The following is a 23,486-nucleotide window of genomic DNA, read 5'->3' on the forward strand; positions in this document are numbered from 1 at the left end:
CCTGGGGTCACTTGCACTCCAGCAAACAGCACTTTTTTTTTTTTCGAACAGTTTTCAACCATCACTCCCAATCTGACGTGGATGCTACATTCTCTCCGAGACTGCGCCCTCCCACCTACCCCCATCACCCCCACTAAACATGTACACATCTTGCCTCCCCACACACACACCGAGTACCACTTGCATATCTAGAGTTACACCACGATTGTGGACTCTCCAAAATACCAGGGGGTGGGGAATTTAGACATTGCATCCTTTACTAATCGTGATGTACATGGAAAGATATTTTATCTAGCGCTGCATGCATCCATTACGCTGCTTTAAAGCGCTTTAAACGCCAAGTTGTCACACAGGGTTACGGTTCGCGGTGCCCCAGGTGTACCCACCTTCTCCAGGTGCCCGGACGCGTGCGGGCTCACCCAGCGGATGTCCCGGACGAACTGCCAGTAGTCCCGCTCCGAGTTGTAGGCCTGTGGGGGGCGACCAGAGTTAGAAAGTCAAAAACCGGGACATTTCTCAAAAATACAAACTGATACAATGTTACTCCAACTGAGCGCGTGGTGACAGCTCATCAGCACAGGCACTAAGAACATAAATGCAATTTTTAAAGCCAGTATCGTGTCTGTTAATTAAATTGTTTTCCTGTAACACTTGCTTTGGAAAACATAAAAAGGCCCCCAACCTTTTTCAGTAGACCCCCCGCTAAAAACCGGGACATGAGCTAAATTTCCGGGACAGCTAGTGAAAAACCGGCACCGTCCCGGCAAATCCGGGACGGTGCCTGTTCACCCTACCTGGGAGGAGAGTCAGTCAGTCACTGAGGTCTGTGTGTGTGTACCGACCGACCGACCGACCGACAGGCAGACAGACGCAGATATACTGGGAAGCACCACGTGCCGGCCGGGCAGGGACACACAATCCCTGACACTTCTAGGAATGCAGACACTGAAGGGACAAACATCCTGTAACCCGTGACAAGGGCGGGTGTGCACAGCCCCGGCCGGGAAGCCTGCTTCCGGGAGAGCGAGGCATCCCTCCTCGCACCCTGGGCCTTCGGTGCTTGAGGCGGACACCGCTCTCATCCAGGGCTTTAAATGAGCCGGTACTGGCCGGAACTCACTACCTGCAACCACTGGCCCTTGTGTAAAGATGTAGGTCCTTGTAGCAAAAAAGGTATTTTAAGCAATAAACAAAAGGCTATTAAAAGTGTACCTTAATATGAATCTTACCACGTTTTAGACTATTTTTGGGTTATTTTATAATTTTAAAATTATCGCCAATTTTATGAATAATTGGTGAAAAGTAAATCTGTTATCTTAAATGATAAGCTTCTATTATGTAAGTTTTATGGATTTTTATATCTAAAATAAAAACTTTGCTGATGATGCGTACGTGTACTTATTTAGTTTGTTCTGGAGAATTCCAGCACTTCCCAGCCCTGCTACAATGCACTTAGGGAGAGTGGTACTATAGAGAGTGAGTACCTGCACTTCTCAGGCCTGCTACAATGCATTTAGGGAGAGTGGTACTATAGAGAGTGAGTACCAACACTTCCCAGCCCTGCTACAATGCACTTAGGGAGAGTGGCACTATAGAGAGTGAGTACCTGCACTTCTCAGCCCTGCTACAATGCACTTAGGGAGAGTGGTACTATAGAGAGTGAGTACCAGCAATTCTCAGCCCTGCTACAATGCACTTAGGGAGAGTGGCACTATAGAGAGTGAGTACCTGCACTTCTCAGCACTGCTACAATGCACTTAGGGAGAGTGGCACTATAGAGAGTGAGTACCTGCACTTCTCAGCACTGCTACAATGCACTTAGGGAGAGTGGCACTATAGAGAGTGAGTACCTGCACTTCTCAGCACTGCTACAATGCATTTAGGGGGAGTGGCACTATAGAGAGTGAGTACCTGCACTTCTCAGCCCTGCTACAATGCACTTATGGAGAGTGGTACTATAGAGAGTGAGCACCTGCACTTCTCAGCCCTGCTACAATGCACTTAGGGAGAGTGGCACTATAGAGAGTGAGTACCAGCACTTCTCAGCCCTGCTACAATGCATTTAGGGAGAGTGGCACAATAGAGAGTGAGTACCAGCACTTCTCAGCCCTGCTACAATGCATTTAGGGAGAGTGGCACTATAGAGAGTGAGTACCTGCACTTCTCAGCCCTGCTACAATGCACTTAGGGAGAGTGGCACTATAGAGAGTGAGTACCTGCACTTCTCAGCCCTGCTACAATGCACTTAGGGAGAGTGGCACTATAGAGAGTGAGTACCTGCACTTCCCAGCCCTGCTACAATGCACTTAGAGAGTGGCACTATAGAGAGTGAGTACCAGCACTTCTCAGCCCTGCTACAATGCACTTAGGGAGAGTGGCACTATAGAGAGTGAGCACCAGCACTTCCCAGCCCTGCTACAATGTATTTAGGGAGAGTGGTACTATAGAGAGTGAGTACCAGCACTTCTCATTCCTGCTACAATGCATTTAGGGAGAGTGGTACTATAGAGAGTGAGTACCTGCACTTCTCAGCCCTGCTACAATGCGCTTAGGGAGAGTGGCACTATAGAGAGTGAGTACCAGCACTTCCCAGCCCTGCTACAATGCATTTAGGGAGAGAGGTACTATAGAGAGTGAGCACCAGCACTTCTCAGCCCTGCTACAATGCACTTAGGGAGAGTGGCACTATAGAGAGTGAGTACCAGCACTTCCCAGCCCTGCTACAATGCACTTAGGGAGAGTGGCACTATAGAGAGTGAGCACCTGCACTTCTCAGCCCTGCTACAATGCACTTAGGGAGAGTGGCACTATAGAGAGTGAGCACCTGCACTTCTCAGCCCTGCTACAATGCATTTAGGGAGAGTGGCACTATAGAGAGTGAGCACCAACACTTCCCAGCCCTGCTACAATGCACTTAGGGAGAGTGGCACTATAGAGAGTGAGTACCTGCACTTCTCAGCCCTGCTACAATGCACTTAGGGAGAGTGGCACTATAGAGAGTGAGTACCTGCACTTCTCAGCCCTGCTACAATGCACTTAGGGAGAGTGGTACTATAGAGAGTGAGTACCTGCACTTCTCAGCCCTGCTACAATGCACTTAGGGAGAGTGGCACTATAGAGAGTGAGTACCTGCACTTCTCAGCCCTGCTACAATGCATTTAAGGATAATGGTACTATAGAGAGTGAGTACCTGCACTTCTCAGCCCTGCTACAATGCACTTAGGGAGAGTGGCACTATAGAGAGTGAGTACCAGCACTTCTCAGCCCTGCTACAATGCACTTAGGGAGAGTGGCACTATAGAGATTGAGTACCTGCACTTCTCAGCACTGCTACAATGCACTTAGGGAGAGTGGCACTATAGAGAGTGAGTACCTGCACTTCTCAGCACTGCTACAATGCATTTAGGGAGAGTGGCACTATAGAGAGTGAGTACCTGCACTTCTCAGCCCTGCTACAATGCACTTAGGGAGAGTGGCACTATAGAGAGTGAGTACCTGCACTTCCCAGCCCTGCTACAATGCACTTAGAGAGTGGCACTATAGAGAGTGAGTACCAGCACTTCTCAGCCCTGCTACAATGCACTTAGGGAGAGTGGCACTATAGAGAGTGAGCACCAGCACTTCCCAGCCCTGCTACAATGTATTTAGGGAGAGTGGTACTATAGAGAGTGAGTACCAGCACTTCTCATTCCTGCTACAATGCATTTAGGGAGAGTGGTACTATAGAGAGTGAGTACCTGCACTTCTCAGCCCTGCTACAATGCACTTATGGAGAGTGGTACTATAGAGAGTGAGCACCTGCACTTCTCAGCCCTGCTACAATGCACTTAGGGAGAGTGGCACTATAGAGAGTGAGTACCAGCACTTCTCAGCCCTGCTACAATGCACTTAGGGAGAGTGGCACAATAGAGAGTGAGTACCAGCACTTCTCAGCCCTGCTACAATGCATTTAGGGAGAGTGGCACTATAGAGAGTGAGTACCTGCACTTCTCAGCCCTGCTACAATGCACTTAGGGAGAGTGGCACTATAGAGAGTGAGTACCTGCACTTCTCAGCCCTGCTACAATGCACTTAGAGAGTGGCACTATAGAGAGTGAGTACCAGCACTTCTCGGCCCTGCTACAATGCATTTAGAGAGTGGTACTATATAGAGTGAGTACCTGCACTTCTCACCCCTGCTACAATGCATTTAGGGAGAGTGGCACTATAGAGAGTGAGTACCTGCACTTCTCAGCCCTGCTACAATGCATTCAGGAAGAGTGCCGGCGCTTCTCAGGAGCAAACAGGTACTCTAGAGAGTGAGTACCTGCACTTCTCAGCCCTGCTACAATGCATTTAGGGAGAGTGGTACTATAGAGAGTGAGCACCAGCACTTCTCAGCCCTGCTACAATGCACTTATGGAGAGTGGTACTATAGAGAGTGAGCACCTGCACTTCTCAGCCCTGCTACAATGCACTTAGGGAGAGTGGCACTATAGAGAGTGAGTACCAGCACTTCTCAGCCCTGCTACAATGCACTTAGGGAGAGTGGCACAATAGAGAGTGAGTACCAGCACTTCTCAGCCCTGCTACAATGCATTTAGGGAGAGTGGCACTATAGAGAGTGAGTACCAGCACTTCCCAGCCCTGCTACAATGCATTTAGGGAGAGTGGTACTATAGAGAGTGAGCACCAGCACTTCTCAGCCCTGCTACAATGCACTTATGGAGAGTGGTACTATAGAGAGTGAGCACCTGCACTTCTCAGCCCTGCTACAATGCACTTAGGGAGAGTGGCACTATAGAGAGTGAGTACCAGCACTTCTCAGCCCTGCTACAATGCACTTAGGGAGAGTGGCACAATAGAGAGTGAGTACCAGCACTTCTCAGCCCTGCTACAATGCATTTAGGGAGAGTGGCACTATAGAGAGTGAGTACCTGCACTTCTCAGCCCTGCTACAATGCACTTAGGGAGAGTGGCACTATAGAGAGTGAGTACCTGCACTTCTCAGCCCTGCTACAATGCACTTAGAGAGTGGCACTATAGAGAGTGAGTACCAGCACTTCTCGGCCCTGCTACAATGCATTTAGAGAGTGGTACTATATAGAGTGAGTACCTGCACTTCTCACCCCTGCTACAATGCATTTAGGGAGAGTGGCACTATAGCGAGTGAGTACCTGCACTTCTCAGCCCTGCTACAATGCATTCAGGAAGAGTGCCGGCGCTTCTCAGGAGCAAACAGGTACTCTAGAGAGTGAGTACCTGCACTTCTCAGCCCTGCTACAATGCACTTAGGGAGAGTGGCACTATAGAGAGTGAGTACCTGCACTTTAATATTTCCATTTAAATCACTGCCTGACAACAAAGGCGGTGGCAGTGACCACTGGTCAGGCGTCCCCACCTTCCACGAACTGCCCCCAGTGGTGTACGCAGTGTGTGATGGGTCCTGGTGCTAGAACGGAAGTGCCCCCCCTCCCCCTCTCCCTCTGTTTGAATTACAAAACACAACGACAATCAGGGTTCAGAGAGCCCCTCTGGGCCCGGGGCCATTGTATCTTCTGCACCAATGGAAGCTATGCCCCCTGATTTCACTTAGGAAGAGGGCCAGAATTCCTAAGGGGCACTTGGAGTGGGTTGTCCACCCACATACTTAGTGAACAAGCATTGGCAAAGACAAGAGGTCTCGCCTATGAGTGCTACTGGCTTTGGCAATGTTGGCAGCCATGCTTTACAGCAAGCAGCGCTGATGGTTTGCAGGGTGTAGTTTCCGGATTCCTTGTCTGACCTTGTCGGCGCAGGAAGCAGCCATGCCTACCTACAGCTTCGGCTGCTCGTGACGCTGCTTCACCTACGAAAACCACTAAAGCTTAGAAACGAATAACTTTCTAAGAAAAGCTGAAGTGCTGGGCAAAACTGAGTGAGTGGCTAACATTTCACAGTCATCAAACTTTGTTTCAGTAATAGAAAACCATAAAAGTACACATAAAAGAACATCAGTATAAAACAAAGCAATAAAATCAATTCATACAGGAAAAAAAAAAAAAAAAACTTAAGCAAAATTCAAATTTAACATTTCCGAAGACCCAGCAGCTTAATAGGGCCCTTGCACAAAGTCACATTCCCTAACTACTATACTTCAACAAGAGGTACGGAAGGTCACTTAAGATCATTCGGAAAAGACATGAACCCTATTAAAGTTTAAATGTATTGAGGATTTGTTACTTTTCTTTTTACTAAAATGCCGAACAAAATTAAAATAACGGACAACCAAGTATCTCAAAAATATTCAAAAAACATTATCCCAGTTAAAATTAAAGTGCATGGAGCATTAGAGGCTTATTGCCTCTTTTCCTGAGATGCCATACAGAATTTAAGGCTGTGCAAGGTAAGTGCTTAAACTGCCCCTCACCCCTCAGGTAAAAAGAAATCAAGTTTATCTATATTACTTGTTTTAGAATATCTACTGTTGACAAGTATTGCCTGTTATATTGTGCAAAGGCCAGAATTGCGTTTGCTTCCTTAATACTGCAGATGCCAGTGCTGCTACCTTCCTGTCTGCTCTAGGGCAGTGGTTCCCAACCTTTTGACTTCTGTGGACTCCCACTTTATCATTAATGGAACCCAGGGACCCCCACTGAATCATTATTGGAATCTGGGGACCCCCCACTGAGTCAATACTGGAAGCTTGGGCCCTAATTTGTCAATATTTATTAATATTTTTTAATCTTCTAAGCAGTCGGGGATCCCCTGAGAAGGCTTCGCGGACCCCCAAGAGGTTCCCGGACCATAGGTTGGGAACCACTGCTCTAGGGCTTCCAAAACCTTAGGTATGTTACAACCAAGACACACCTGGAAAAGAAGCCTATGCAAACCGCCCTGGAAGTACTTGGAATAACCCAGTTCTACTGAGCCAACCTATGATCTCTACCACTCAGTATCCCACAGGCTCCCAGCTTCCCTAGCCAGGGTCAACTACCACTCCCTCCCATAAATTATCATTAGTGCGATGTGTACATAAGTCTATGTGAATGAGTCCAAACAAACACACACATCTTTATAAACAAGCACATCTTTAAAAAACAGCCTGATCATGCCTATAAAGCAATAGGGATTACAGCCAGCAGGAAATACCTAGGTTTGGTGTCGGAAAAGGGTCCCTTTCATGCTTGTGTACATTCCATTTATTGTGCATCTTAGAAAATAAATTCATGTTGGAGATTGAGGCTCTAAATCTGTTCATATCTCTGGGCAGGTTCCAGCAAAACAGAGTCACATCCCATTTAATAGCACAAGACACTTAATAGCGTGGCTTCTGGTGTTGCTTTCTCATATCCGACCTCCTGGCTCCCAAATTGTTTTCTGAAACTCATCAGGTAACAGCATTAGGCTGTCAAGAGAAACCTTGGTAACAGCCACCCTCATGACTTGGATAAAGCCCCTATCTGCAGTGGTAAAAACTGACTAAGCTTTGCTGCCCTTCCTCAGGACACCTGCCACATAAGGGAACCAAAACAGACACAAATACTGGTACCCGGACAGAAAGAGACATCCGGAGACACTGCATACAATACCTTATCGTGAGACAGTCCATGGTGGAGGATGTTGTTCATGTCCCTGCAAAGCCGCTCCAGCCCTCCATATTTCACCCAGACGTTGGGGTTGTTGGTGGAGACCAGACCTTCGACTGTGGTCTTCAGACTGCCCAGCAGCTTCCAGTGCTCTGCCCTGTGATGAAGAAAAACATGGGTCATTATTGAACGACAAATCCCACTGCTATGTTGTGTGACTATTTCATCAGCGGTACTGTAGTGGTCGCAAGTGTCCAACTATGCGCAACCAAGTCTCACGTCACCACAGGCCAGCGGATCATCACTAGGCAACGAGAGCTGAAGTCTAGGTCTGAAAGGGAGAGCCTGGTGGAGGGGTCCCAGAAATCCTCTGTGTTCAATAAACATTTGTCTCGTGAGGTATTCGCTCCTTACCCTTTACCTTCCGATTCCATCTAAATGATCAATACTCGTAATAATTCATTCACCATAACGATTAACTGGCAACACCTCCATCAATTAACCAAGTCTGAATGAAATCATCCACTCAAACACCCATCAACTGCCAAGGCATACTGCAAACATTATTACTCAAGAAATGTATAGAATAAATGGCAACCCTCTTTCCCCACCACATGGTCACTGTATACTCTAGTCGCCAGGTGGATGTGTTTATTATGGGAATACTTGGCCAAGCAAAGTCAATCCATAGGGATGGATGTCTAACACATCATAAATCCCAAAGTCAGCACTTTTTTTGCATTGATATCTATTCACGAAGGTACTGGGCTGAAAGACAAACACCCGACGGATGTATTTTTTCACCAACACATTGACCAGAGCAGGAGAGTGAAGAACAGTTTCCTAGCTATGACATGAGATGCATGTATTACCCTATTTATGAGCAATGAAATCTCAAACAGGTCTATCATCAAATCAATCGATAATGTACTATCGCATGAATCAATCGATATGTACTATAGCACATAAAACAAATTCCTAAACTTGCCATACAGAGAGAGCATACCAACAGCAGAGAAGTCGTACACCGATCATAAGTCTGAGCCTATACTTTCCTGAGCAATTTGAAAGAACAATGTTCTAGACTTTTTTGCAGCTTGCAATTAATATCTTATTTAAAGTGAATGGAGAGGTCTCCGATAAGGTCTAAATAAACCATGAAAGCATCTTATCTTCCTCTTGATGCCCAAAGATCACACCTTAGCCAACATCATGAGCCAATGGAGGTTATGACGCGTGAGAATACAGTAGAAAGAAAGGTTCCCGGTGATAATCAGTGTCCTGTGTCATCATAAATGGAACGCCTGTACTTAAAGGATCTGAATAACTCTTTAGCGATTAGCCAACACAGGTAAATCTGCATATGTTAAAGCAAGGCCATTCATTGAATTCCATATCCCATCACAATTTCTTAATAGGATTTGAAACCACTGGTCACTCATATTATACATCCGACTGATTTCCAAAGTCAAGAAGGGCTCTGACAATGGGTATTGGTATGTGATAGACCAGAAAAAAGGGGATATCCACAGCTAAATTTCTCAACACAGCTGTATAGGATAACAACTGGAATTTCAAAGACTAACAAATGGTAATTTTCTTTTACATAACCCTAGTCAAGGATCAAGCAAAAAGAATAGTAAATATGACTAAGCTAACCCATTCCGGCCATGAATCGCTCAACGAGAACTCCCAAATGAGGTTGGCCATCATTAGATCATTCATTTGAATAGCAGGACAATCCCTGCACATCAAGGAGTGCCGGCGCAGCCCCAGATACAGAAATTTTTTCAGATGTTGTAGCCTACCTCCTTAGGATTTCAGATCCTTAGTCAATGTCAATCTTTTGAACTTTAAATAGTTAACCAAGTAAATTAGTTTAGGTAGCCTAGTCATCTTAACATTTGCCCACCCTAAAATCTTAAATGGAATATAAAGGAGTTTTAAGAATTTAGCTAAGCAACCACTAAACAGTGCACAGTTGAACAATACACCAGGCCCCAAATGTCATGTTCTTAACCACCCCAAATGTCATATTCTTAACCACTCCACCCCCAATACTGTTCCCTCCAGGTTTGGCTTTTGCAGACACCACTAGTTGTCACCATATTCCAAGAAGAAGATATATCCAGGTGATTTTTCATAAAAAGAGTGACAGGCAGTGCTACTAAGGCCAGGATATCACGGATTCACGAATGCTATTGACACTTCAGTCAGTGTAATTTTTTCTTAATACATTTTCTTTTGGGAACGGAAACCCATAACAGGAAAGAGATGTGCTTTAGAAGAAAGTTAGAACTAAATACCTGTACAACGCATATGCTGATTATGCTGTCAAAGGAGAGTCAAGTCTCACTCACTACATGCACAGCTATGCCAGTTACTATCACAAATTCTAATGATCTAAATAGATTATCCCGTTTACATTGAAGATTGGACTGCACCTGCTGCTCCTCGGGACAGAGAAGACAAGACTGTGCCTATGGTGCCTGTCTCGAGAAAAAGTCACCCTGAGCCTCCGAAGGACAGGTGACTAAAAGAGCCAATTGGCAAAATTCCTGATGCAGCACCAGGGCCTGAAAAGCTGAGGAAGCCTGCCTTGGCAAGCTGGTGGCCAACATCACCAGAATGTCGTTCCTCGCCAAAGTCCAGCCTGGGAGACTGAGTCCCACTGCACAGAGGTTACACCTCAGTCTGCCAGACCCTGGAGAGTCCGTGGAGTGCAGTTCGGTCACCCAGAGAACAAGCTATCACCTGAATAAGGGAGCCGCTAGTTTCGCTGTACCAGTAGACCAGTGTCAACTGGCTCAGTACTGGACTGCATCTGAACTTCGGTCACTACGGCTAAAGTCTCCTTGCCGTGTTCATTAACAAAAGGGTGGCCCCAGAAAGACCCCTATCATCTGGAACATCGGCTCGGCATCCTTGAGCATCTTCAGAATCCTGTATCCTTGCATCAGGACCACTCCGGCGGTACCTATGGCAAGTTGCCACTTATGCTGCAACTGAACTAGGGACTGCTTTTTATTGAGATTTACTGTCCTCTGGAATTTGTTAGTCCCTGTGACCTGCTAAGAGCTGGTTACCCACAGTAACTGGAAGTGACCGTACTCAACTCTGACAAACATTAATTCCCAAAAAATTCCTAAGTGTCAAATTCACAATATTTACCAGCACGCATTTGTCGTTGAGTAAAAAACGATGATTTATTGTTTCTTCAAGTATTTATAGCTCCGTTACCCTCTGGTGGATCTTGTTCGGTTTGGGGTCTGTAAATTCATAAAAATACAGTCTCTTTGCAACCTGGTGTTGGATTCTGTGAGAGTCGTGTTTCTTTCATATTCAATTGTTTTGTTGCTGTTTAATGCTTTGCACTAGTTTCTTTGTATAGCCTGACTGCTGAAAACCACATCTACCCATGGTTGAGCTAAGGTTTTACAGACGAGCCTGACTGGACCAGAGACAGTCAGTACACCACTTTCCTCAAAACAGGATTTAACAATTCAACTGAATTTGCCAACACTTAACCTACTACAATATCTGCTTCATGCAACAGACTATGTATTAGAAAACAGCACTGGATGATGGCAATCACAGGAGTTAGTACGATTAAAGCCTGTGCTCAGGGCAAAGAGCAGGATTACTGGAAGGACAGGGCATGTTGAGTGTCCGTGCTATCTCTTGCAGAGCGGAAAGAGCTAGAGAATACGTGCACTCCCATGGAGTGCTGCAAGCAAAAGAAATAAAGGTCTCCCTCAGATGTAAGGCTGTGGGTGGATACAAGTCATACAATGAGAAGTATGGGAAAGAGACAATGTTGCAGGAGAGGGACAGGACGGAAACTGTAGAATAAGAAGCAAATGTGAATGATGAGAAAAACAAACCAATGGGCGGACCTAAAACCCACTATAGCAGTGGTTTTCAAACTTTTTTACGTTGCACCCCTTCAGTGGTGGGGGGTGTTAAGAAAATCATCAGGAATTTACACAAGTATTCTATTAAGTTGGCAATTTTTAAATATGTGTAGTCTTATTTAAACATTGCAGTCAACTTCTGTTACATTTTAAAAAATGTAATACGTGTTTTTCCGCTTAAAAAAAAGAAGTGCTATCTGCATAATGGCTCTTTTGGCCTGAGCTCCCATTCGGATTACTTGAGGGCTCCCTAGTATAGGGGGCCGCCCCCCAGTATGAACACCCCAACACTACAGATACGCTACAGACTGATGCATTACAGAAAGAAATGTAACGCCAGCGCCCTCTCGTGGCAACGTTAAGTAGCGAAACACAATCCACGTCTTTCTCTGGCTCCTAGCTTGCGACAGGCGGAAAATATTACCCGAGGGTGAGTCACGTCCAAAGTATTCGCACACAATCACGAGTCCCCGCAATCAACACATCCAGTATACAAAGGCGCCGGCAGCAATCGAGGACCGATTCGAACCGCTTATCATCCGTGTTCCACGGTTGGTAAATAAACCCTGCTCACCTGCCACAGTGGCCAAGCAACGAGTCCCGGCGACAGGCGCTGAACTGGGTAAAAGGAACCACAACGTGGACGTGGTTGACACAGGAAGTGGCGTCACTGGCCCCTCGTAGGGAGTAAAGTGGGCAGAATGGGAGAGGTGAGGGACTAGGCTAGTATGTCAGAGGAGGAGGAACCACCTGCAAATAACTGTAACCCGTCATTCTGAGGTCAGTAGCACTGCCAGGGCATCATGTCTGCATCTGTGAAACACCCGATTTCAAATGAGAAGTAGGAACTGGAGTGCCAACCCCCTGTAGGCATCCATCTGCAGCTTCCAGGCAAACAGCTGTGTTTATGATGTACGTGTACTGTGGACATCTGACAAGAGCCGTTCTGGGAATGCCCTACACGAAGCAAAACATGCAATTTACATTTCCGCATGTCAAAGTTCTGCAGGATCCACGGAACGTGAGACCAAAGGGATAATAATTTAAGGCAAAGGTGTTGCCTTGCACCTCAGGAAACACTGCTGCAAGCTCGCTTCATTTCCAGGTATGACATTTTAGGCATTGATTTCCAGGGGTCGCAAGGTCGAACTGTCAAAGGTAAATCTTGCAGGGAGATTTATACTTTGATGAGCAGATCCAGGTAACATTTAAAGAACACTCAATTACTGTATTTATTTATAGAGCACAAGGTCACCCGCGGGCAACGTGGCATGGCCTAAAGCCGAGACCCGAACCAGAAAAAACGAGAGATGTCTCAAGACAGAAAGTTTTCAACATCTTACGGGACTGGTCCAGGCAGCTTTCTATCTTAAAAAAAAAGATTAAGTATTTTCTTTTACGTTCAGTAATTTATCAATTAAGCATCATTACGTAACTACCCAGAAAAAGGAATCAACGGTCTACTCTTAACAGCTGCATTTAAGTCGCAGAGCGTGTGCAGGGGGAGATACAAACACCACCTAACCTGGTCCTACACAGAAGGCTCTGCAAAGGTTTTGGTTCGTTCTTACTTGGTCTTGGCAACCACCTTGTAGGGCTGCACCCAGAGATGAGCCAGCAAAGAGTACCCCAACTTCTCCTCCCCACAAACACTCCAAACCCCTACTTCCTTTGCCTTGATGGAGTATGAGGGGTCCCAGTCATGACAAACTACTCACATGCACCTGGAGGGTCAGACTGCAGCCCCCATAAGCATGGGCTAGCACAAAGGCCTACACTTCACAACTACAAGCTGCCACCACCAGGTAGTCTCGTCATGACCTTGACATGGGGACAGCAGTCACTTATGATAAAAGGAGCCCCACTTTGGTTGGACTCTTTCCTAGGACACTTTTACTCTGCTGAATTGAACTATATTTAATTTTAAAAAAATAAAGTGAATGCATTTCCAACTAATTATAGCAGAAGACGCTTAGGCTGGCAAGACGTGCAGAGTCGCCCAGAAACGGTGAAATCCGTAGAGAACCACCCTGTCATGGCACTAGGGGCTTTCCACACTGCACGGCTCATCCTTAAACTTCCCATAAGTCCATCTCCTTTCCTCAATGGCTATCTTTTCCTGTTCATGTATATTTTGTTGTCTCTGGCCTATTTCCTGGTCTCAGCCCTCTGTAGTCATCTCCTGTGTCTCTTTATATGCTCCCCCAAAACCCGTTCTCTTAAAGTTCTATCACCTCGCTGCCTGTCTTTCAAAGTTTTCCCGCTTTATATTTTAGTATTTTTTAATGTAGCTGTTTATATGATGAATACCCAGCGTTTTAGAAAAAGATTAAGTAAGTAATTAAATTCGTAAGTAATTAAATGAAATTCTACCGATCGACTTTTAAGAAGTTGGTGGGGAACGTTCTCATAAGAGGAACCAACATCAAAATGCCCAGAAGTGATAACTTTTAAAGAGATCCGGATAACAGAGGCAGACAAGGGCTTTTATTCACGAAGCATTGGTATGAACGGGGGAGAACCTATTTCCCGCTGGTGATGACAGATGGACACAGCTTTAAACGGAGGTCCTCTTCAGCAGAGCATAGTCTGCTGATCACTGCTAGTATCCTGGAGCAAGCCTGGCCCAGAGAGGACACAGCAAAATGTGCCCAGTTGTTTCCAGGCCTTTTTTTGCAGCAAAAGCCCTGGTCATGTGCGCTGGTCATGAATTAAATGACACTGGATGCCAATACAATTACAATGACTGACACCACAACTCACTTCACACACCAACACACGACGGCTTCGTATACTGGCCAGTGACTTCCCAGGGTACCCCGAGGGCTCAGCCTGCTGCTTGCCTTAAGAGCCCCCATAGCAGCTCAGGATTATCTCAGATCTTAAGCCCGCCCATTTAACATAACAGGGTGAATCCATGTAAGCTTCTGGCTGCGATGTGTGCTGGGGACCAGAGGCACTCTATGGCCTCTGAAGATCTTTTGTTATTTTTGTAATTTCAATCAGCGTTGCTGGAAACACTGGTGCACATTCGGATGAAAAGTGTCTCTTCAGAACTGGCACCTGGGACAGGCAGCGTCAGGACACAAGTTGTGGGTTGCCAGTGTGAGCCAATATGGCAAGACCATGGCATCAAGAGGTCACAGAGTCCAGTATCCTGTGCCTGCCTGATCTTTGGTTGGCTGGCGGTGATGCCACCCTGAACGTGCCCTCTTCCGGATAGTGTCCTGCACCAGTATAGGGACCAACCAGTGCTCAAACCGGACCCAAAGACCCCATAATCAATCATCTTGCATAGTTTATTCTCCTTCGATGATCTTCGTTTTCTTTTTTTGAAATGAAGGGCCACACTTTTGAGATTTCCACTGCTGCATGAGGCAACGAGAGTTAAGATTCACTGTTTCTACGGAAACAGGGGTTAAACCCCCCGACTACCACAGACACTTTCTATGTGCCCAACAACAGTCACACGTCGATTGGCTCGTCGCCTTTTTCATTGAGTTTTGGGGGACTTCAGTGTTTTCCTTGATACAGATGGTGTTTTTAGGACCAGGCAACAACAAGGGTTACCGCACCGCCTTCAGATATGAAGGTAGCCTCACAACTACAAGCACAATCCTTAAAGACAAGAAAGAAAGACTGCAGGTCTGAGAACAGGAGGGCAGGACCTCCACAAAGGACAGTGTTAGAGACCGAGACCACATTCGCTCCTCAGACTACAGCACGAGTTTCCACTTCTTACAGGATGGTGGTGGGATCACAGCTCTGAGAGATCCCACGAGGCCAGGGCAAGGGACAGCTGTGCTGGCCTGGATGGCTGTTCTAGGGCCTCAGTCACTGCAGGGCCCTATTCCCACAAGAGTGAGGTCTCTCACTTAACACATCAGCTCAGCCCTACGCAGTTAGAGGCGCCCAGGAAGCTGTCATTGGCTGGTGCTCGGACACCCCAACAGGATGGAATGTGTCTTGGTCCTTCAGTGTTTGGGGATGAGGTGGAGCCAGGCGACCACTTACAGGAGGGCGTAATGAAGCCCGCATCTCCTTAAAACATTATTTGCACCACAACCTTCGTTCCGAAGGTTCTCAAACTCAGAGAGTCGCCCAAACTAGGAAAGTCACAAGAGATGCTGAAGCGGTGGGAGAAGTCAAAGGCCGATCAATTGGTCAAAAACAAACTTCTCACTGGTCCAAAGATGCTGGGGAGGGGATGGCTCGGAGGCGGGGAGAGGGCTGACAGGAGTGAGGTACAAGATCGCAGTGGGACAATTAGAGCGGTGCCGAGAAATCAGTACACGTCACTCATCATCAGTCTACACGTCGGCGAAAGTTACCTCAGATCTCACCACAGGGTCAACACTTGCTCGCCAAAAATACCCTGCATATTACTGACAACACTCGGCCGCCATGGTGCACCCGGGGGTTGTATTAACACGGAGGCCTGACAGCAAGGGAGTGGCTGAGGCACGTGGGATGTGACTGCTCACCGCGGTGGAGCCCAACAGTAGAAGCCATGTCACATTCCGCACATTTCTCCCCCGTGGACAAAAACCAAGGCGTACCTCTCTGTGGGTCTAGGCGTGGTAAAGTGGGCAGCGGAGGATGAAAGGGGCAACCCCCTTCCCCAGACGGCTGTCTGCTTCTCTCACTTATCACCAGGGCCACTGGAATTATGCGGCAGGGGAAAGCCAAATTATAGGGCAGGATTGAGTGAATTATGCGGCAAGAAAAAAGGCAAATGATGCGGCGTAATGCAGCACATTTCGTGATAGTATTGCTTCGTTATTTGTACACACTTGTTAACGCTGTGTGGAATTGGTTGCACTTAATTTTAACACCCACATAGGGCAATAGGAAACTACTGAACCTTTTCAAACTGCCTTCCGGGGCGAGGCAACAGGCTTTGCTGCGTTTTTAGTAATTTCTGAACCTTTTGAGCTAGAAACAGTTCTTGTTATTGAAAGCTGCAGACACAGCAGCAGATGATGTATTATGTGGCAGATTCAGCTATTCTATAACTCTGCGAAACTCGCCGCGGCCACACTACCGCATAATTCCAGTGGCTCTGGTTATCACTCTCTGTCCCTGTATTTGAAGTCTTACATCAATCAGCTCAGAAGCTTAGAACATTATCCAATAATTACAATGAAGTGCAGAGAGCCACCCATGTACCCCGGCCAAACATCTGCCAAATGTAAACGTTTCCCTCGTTTTAGGTCTCGCCTACAGACAGCTTTTAGCTGCAGGGGCGGCTCCTCCACTATGGCGGAGGAGCGTCGCCAACCCCCAGCCCCCCCCCCCCACACACCAGCAGCAGGAGCTGCAAACCTTTAAAAATAAAAAGATAAACTGTGTTTATTATCGTCTTATTTTGAAAGGGGCGGAGCCATGGGGTGACGAGGAGGGAGGAGAGTGCACTCCCCTCAGTGTGCATGTATGTTTGGCCGGCCAAAAACACATGCGCACAAGGGCGCTCTCCAACCTGGCACTGTGTTGCTGGGTTGGAGGAGCAAGCCCAGGCACCCAGTCTGCGTTGGAGCGTCCAGCCAGGGCTCTCCAGCCAATCATAATGCTGCTTTGAGCAGCGTCATGATTGGCCGCAGGGCAGGCTGGGAGCCTGCAGTGCAGTGGAGAGCGGCGGAGATGTTTTTATTTCTTTTCGTTTTATTCCCCCGTCCGACACTTTTCCAAGTCACCAGCCACAACTGCTTAGCTGCTGGCAAGAGCTTACGCCAACACAAAGCACACAAGGCACAAAACAGACACAGAAAGGGGCTTTTGCACAGCCCCTGGGAGCCATGGGCCACTATGGCTCAAATGGCTTCAGTTGGACGTCCATCAGCGTTGGTATCAACCCACAAAACATCATGGATGTAAACTACTTAAATACAGTTCATGTACACTTTATCTTTAATGTCTTTTGACAGTGCTTTAACTTTTTATGCAAAGGTTCCAACATTCAGTCCTAAAGGAGGGCAACCCAAAAAATTAACAGGGAGCGCTGAGCCAGAGCCGAGCCCTGAAACCGGTTGGCATGTAAGTCATGCAACAAACATTAAGTAAAAATATTAAAAAAATATATCTTCAAAATTCAAAAGTATATTTAACATGCAGAAGCGTTTTACGTTAGTACACCAGATTCTATCAGTGCGCTGAGAGGCAGTTATTAAGAAGTGACCATTTATATACATACATTTACAAACATTTATGCCCCACACACTCACTACAATGTCATAAGTGAACTATGAGGCAAGTAAGTGATCATTTGCATTGTATACGAGGTGTAGATTTTTTATATATATGGAGCAACATTTTATTTTATTAAAGCAATTACAAGAGGTGTTGGTACAGTGGCCCTCTAGTAACATGGGCAAGATTGCCGCCAGCAGGGAGCTTCTCAGAGCATCAAGCAGGGTTGTCACAAATAATGTATAACAAGCATTTGCAATGCAATGGGTCTCAGATATTTCGAACAAGTTAATTGTCATCTTTTGACAACAGCGCCCACAAGCAAAAAACTAGTGAAAACTGATAAAAGACTTCTTAACAAAATAGAAAGTTAGCTTTAAAAAAAATAACACTTTGCAATTTTGTGCCTGCTTGGCACGTTTTTGCCAGTCACAAGCCTTCTGTTTGCGGGGAACTCGAAGTTAGAACAAAATCGTACCTTGACCACGTCAGCGGAGGCGGACGGGCACTAATTAAGTGGAATTCAATTAGTGCTTGACCCCTTGCTCCACACTGAGGAAGGGAAGTGATGTCAGACATGCCTTGATGAATTACGATGCTGTAAAGAAGAGTGCCACGCAAACCAACAAATGGTGAGTGACAGCGGGTCCCAAGCCCTTTACTGACCACAACAGCGTCTGGCAAACCAGACGCAAGCGCTAGCGCATGCACTCGTAGGCTCAACCCTATACACAGGCCTCTAAATGGGCAATAAGTAACACAAATAGCTGCAATGCCCCAGGCACTAAAGTAATATTAGTAATATGTCCCCCTAGTGTGGCAAGATTATCAAATAAGAGATGTAGATTTATTTTGGAAAGTCAACCATTTTTCACCGAATATCAGCTTATAGGTTCTGAAACTACACACATTTCCCCCCCGAATACAAACTTTTCAGTTTTGGTAAAAATATATTTATTCAGTCAATGGCTTATTTAGTGAGCTGAGCTGCACAGAGGAGAGCTAACTACAGGTCGCTGGACACCTAGGAGCACCCGTTGCAGAAGCCTGATGTAAAACATGCACATGCAATTATCAACTTAAGGATGACACAGCTGGTTTCTATTCTAGTGCGATAAAAAGAGCTTGTGAAATGAGTATCTATCATTAAACACATTACTGACAAACGTACGAGGTTTGTATGTGGTTCTTGTGGCTGAACATACTGTATGTGATGAATGCTTACGTCATGAAAGGGACGGTAATGTTGAGCTCACGGTGGCCTCGTTATTATTCATTTCGTTTCGATTCCGTATGTTTCTCACGAGAGCTCATTTGTCACGTTTCACTCCACAGTGCGGTTGACAAACCATTTACGTCCACAGCTTTTCGTCTGTAGCGCAGTGGAAGTAAATGGTTAGTCCCATTCATCTGCTGAAGAGAGTGGAGGGGAAATCTCTGGGTCTTTCCCTAACACAGTGGTTCCCAACCTGTGGTCCGGGGACCCCTGAGGGTCCGCAAAGCCTCCTCAGGGTGTCCAAGACTGCTTAGAACATTAAATAGTTTAAACAGATTAGGTCTCCAGCTTTCAGTAATGAGTTAATGGGGGGTGGGGTCCCCTGATTCAAATAATGATTCAGTAGAGGTCCTCCGGTTCCAGTAATGATAAAGTGGGGTCCTCAGAAGTCAAAAGTTTGGGAACCACTGCCCTAACTGAAGTCTTCTCAGATAATGATGTGTAATTGCTTCTGCATCAGTCCTTGCCGCTTTCATCAATGTCAGGGAGCTGCATCTCATTAGCCAACTCCCAGCATGCACGAGAAGCAGGTAAGGCACCTCCACAAATGTCCGGTGGGACTTCTCCCCACCACGGCGGGCATCTTTTTTTTTTTTTTTTTTTTTTTTTTTTAATAAAGAGATTCCCCTTTCCTGTGATGCCTCTCTCAAAGGTATTCCAGGCATACAGCCACCCTTCCAGGGGGGCATACAAATAATTTTGATATTTTCCCTTCCCTCAATGGAAGAGAGCACAATCTGGCCACCAAAGAGGTTGTGATGACTTCTTAATCCTACTCTCTGGAACAAAAATATGGTGGCAATTTCGTTTCTAATCCCACCTGCTGTGAGACTTTCTGTCCCCCACCAAGAAGCAATCCTGACATGAGAGGCAACACTGGAAAGTGGAGAGTCTCATTTCTAATGGTGCCTCTGTGCTACGGATAACGCAAGCTGGAATCCCAATAAGCCACGAATATTTTTTTTTTCGAGGGGATAGGTCCTGTCCTGCAACGGAGCTGACCTTCAAGGCTGCATTATTATATTTTGGCAACAGAGCTAACAGCCCACTTCAGCCATTGGCCTGTTACATGGTTGTTCATACTCTGCTTCTGCCCACCACAGCATGCAGCATGTTGGAAGGGATCAGTCCACTTCAGCCATTGGCCTGTTACATGGTTGTTCAGACTCTGCTTCTGCCCACCACAGCATGCAGCATACAGCATGTTGGAAGGGATCAGTCCACTTCAGCCATTGGCCTGTTACATGGTTGTTCAGACTCTGCTTCTGCCCACCACAGCATGCAGCATGTTGGAAGGGATCAGTCCACTTCAGCCATTGGCCTGTTACATGGTTGTTCAGACTCTGCTTCTGCCCACCACAGCATGCAGCATGTTGGAAGGGATCAGTCCACTTCAGCCATTGGCCTGTTACATGGTTGTTCAGACTCTGCTTCTGCCCACCACAGCATGCAGCATGTTGGAAGGGATCAGTCCACTTCAGCCATTGGCTACCTTCACTGTGAGGCAGTGCATTATGCCCTTTTAAGAGGAGCTTGAATAGTAGGCAGATTTGCAGAGAGGATAGTGACGGCTGACCAGCATATAACTAGCTAGAAACAGAGATAAAATTATAAGCATGTGCCGGTCCATTCCAATGTCTCATTGGTGCAAATAATATAGTGCAGATTATGCAACATGTACAAATGACGCATAAAGTGCAAATTGTGAAACGTTAAATCTCAGTTGGGCAGCCTATTGGTGCTGGCACTGATCAAATTCACACAGAGGTGGCAAAGGTGCCAACAAAGCTAAAAATGTAAAGGCGGCATGCAGCCCTAAATAATATACAAGCTTGCGCAAACAATGAAAATACAAAACAATGATAGAATTATAAACGTGCAGATCAGTTCCTATGTTTCAGCACGCGCAAACAGAGCATACAGCGCACACTTTTAGAACGGGATCTCAATTAGGCAGTACCAACTGATGCTGGATTTAGTAGGCCCAGGATGGGCCATCTTCTCGTGATTGCTAAAAAAGCAACCCTGTTGCAAAAACTGCCAAACAATCTATACAGTATTCTAATCCACAAGCAAGGTGCTGATATTTGGGCCGAAAACAGATGGCGTGATATCCGGCTTACAAGATGGATATAGCATAAGGTATGCGAATGCTAACATTAATATAGGAACACAGACAAAGGATGTGCAAATTTACCCAGCGGTGTTGATATTTAGCTGGAGGATGAGTAAACGATGTCAGCTGATACTCAACCTGGCGGGATAGGAGCCCATGAACGGTTATGGGCCCCAGCAGCCTGTCGGGTGTGAATACACACACATTATCTTATCAGGGCACCCCCTGCCATGCATCTAACCCACTCATAAGCATACATCGACCTTGATGAGCGACTTAAAAATGTCCATGAACTGTGTCCGTCTAATGTTCAACACTATGTTCCTTGGGTCCAGTGACTCCATCGGTGCCAATCTGCACGACCTAATCCCTAGGTTACAGAATTCTTTTTTCTGCAAACTTCTTCTCTGAGTGGCCAAGGCAGACCAGAGACATGTAGGATTTCATGTGCCTGGTGACAGACGACTTCTTCGATGTTTATATTATAGATTTGCAAAAGGTAAGTTTTGTTTTCTTTTTATTAAGGCAATTATTTTTCTTGTCCATTTCTTCTCTAGTACACTCTAACTAACACAGCACTGCATTATCACTTTGAGCTCCTCTCACACACAGCATTCCCTGTGAATTAACAATCCTATATGCACTTCTTTATTCGACCTAGAACACAGTATTTCAGTAAAATGTTTTTGGATAGTTAACAGAGATGGTGTCTCAGGTGACTGCTAAACAGCCCATAACTCAAATAAAAGATGCAAGTTGTCCATCAGGTTCTAATAATGAGACAGCATCTGAAGGAAGGAATGACTGATCACAACTTAGAAGTATTTTTTAGTTTGGGCGAGTTTCATCCAAGAGGACTACTCTTCATGTGATTCTGAAGAACATGGCCACAGCAGCTGTAATGTCTCTTTAGAACTACAATCTGTGCAGCTGTAGTGGCAATGCAGTCCACTTTGTACTACAGGCAAGTATGGCACGGAGCGCTGATAAGAATGCTCACTTGGCAGCCCCCGGATACACTTCAGCCAGGATTCCCCCCCATTTATTGGATCTAAAATCAATACTGAAAAGTTTTCGCCTATGGACTAGTTCCACCTTTTTCACCTACTGACAACATCCATCTGATGATGTGTTCCTTGCGGAAACTGGGTAGCAAATAGATTTGCCTATCAAGCACTCCGAGGGTGCATGGAGGCAGTCTAGCGCCTAATTCTGGGCACACCAGAGGGTTTCTACTTCACTTAGGGAGTTAAAAACATTTCTAGCGCTTAGACTTCTCATTGGAACAGTACAAAAATCAACTGCATCATCTTACCGGTTGACTCACAGTTTGGGCAACAACATGCTTCACCTGGTTTATGACTTGAGATAGGTTTGTATTCCTCGCAAGAATAGACCAGTCAGGTTGTAATTGATCCAATAAAAAGAGCGGCTGCAGTTCAAACATAACAAGCAAAAGAGCTTGCCACAGCATCAAGCTATACATGTCGTGCAAGAGCTGAACTGGTTTTGTGTTCAGCCTGAGAGTATATACTGGGAAGGGCGCCAGAATAAATCCTGCACATTGCCCTTACATGTTGAGAATTAGTGAGAAGATTGTATGGGAGCCTGAGCAATCACTCCTTCATAAGGGTTATAAACTGTATGTCGACAAATATTATACAAAGCTGTTCATCAAACTGTACAAAGATGGCACTGTGACTATTGATGCAATTCAAAGTAACCGCTAAGGATTCCCTAAGGAGCTTGTTTGTAAGAAGCCCCAAAAAGGCCAGCACAGGGCCTTCCATTGCAATAATATGCAGTTATCAGGTTCTCAGAGAGGTGCAGGTATACGTGTTCACTACAATTCACAATGAGAGCACTTGTCCGGTCATATTTTGGTGTAAGTTTAACAGAAGTATACACTACTAACTTCAAACTAAATAAAGAGTACACTCAGAGTAGATAAAAATGACCGGGAACTTCAACCATATAATTTGAACCTTAAAACCCACACATGATACAGGAAGTTGGCTGTCCACGTGATTCAGTTGCCAACATACAAGGAGTGTGTGGCCTCTCAGACTACCATTGGAAGACCATTATTCTCTGTCTAACTGCTGTAGAGGCAGCTGCCTCCACTGCAGGGTGGAGTATTTAGACCTGGGTAACCGCATGTACCCAGGGAAGCTTAATAAATCCAGACATTTCTGAAAATGAGACCCCCCAGTACAGCCATGGGTCATGTGGCTTGCATGGACCCCACTATGTTTCCTGCTCAGAATGCCCTACAAACTTCAAACCTTGGTTAAAACCATGCATGTGGCCTTTCATTTTTGTGAGGGAAAGTTCTGGTATTGGCGGGGACCCAGAAAAATTCCTCTCAACCAGAATTTCTACTTCTTCTGATAAAAACAGTAGCCCCTTTTGTGAGATTATGATAAAATAAATTGCTTCGTTAACTT

General features: G+C 45.9%; 1 protein-coding gene across 4 annotated transcripts in view; it reads right to left on the reverse strand.

The window, feature by feature from the left end:
- Positions 1–23,486, reverse strand: part of RUBCN (rubicon autophagy regulator) — a 186,231-nt gene that overhangs the window by 142,949 nt on the left and 19,796 nt on the right. For all 4 annotated transcript variants that reach the window (XM_069212892.1, XM_069212890.1, XM_069212891.1 and 1 more), the window contains exons 2-3: positions 7,551–7,704; positions 387–470 (exon numbers count right to left, since the gene is read on the reverse strand). In XM_069212892.1, the coding sequence (XP_069068993.1) occupies positions 387–470; positions 7,551–7,704 (238 nt within the window). The remainder of the gene's footprint in view (positions 1–386; positions 471–7,550; positions 7,705–23,486) is intronic.

The sequence above is a fragment of the Pleurodeles waltl genome, chromosome 11 (assembly GCF_031143425.1).
Source record: "Pleurodeles waltl isolate 20211129_DDA chromosome 11, aPleWal1.hap1.20221129, whole genome shotgun sequence".
In the NCBI taxonomy this organism is placed as follows: domain Eukaryota; kingdom Metazoa; phylum Chordata; class Amphibia; order Caudata; family Salamandridae; genus Pleurodeles; species Pleurodeles waltl.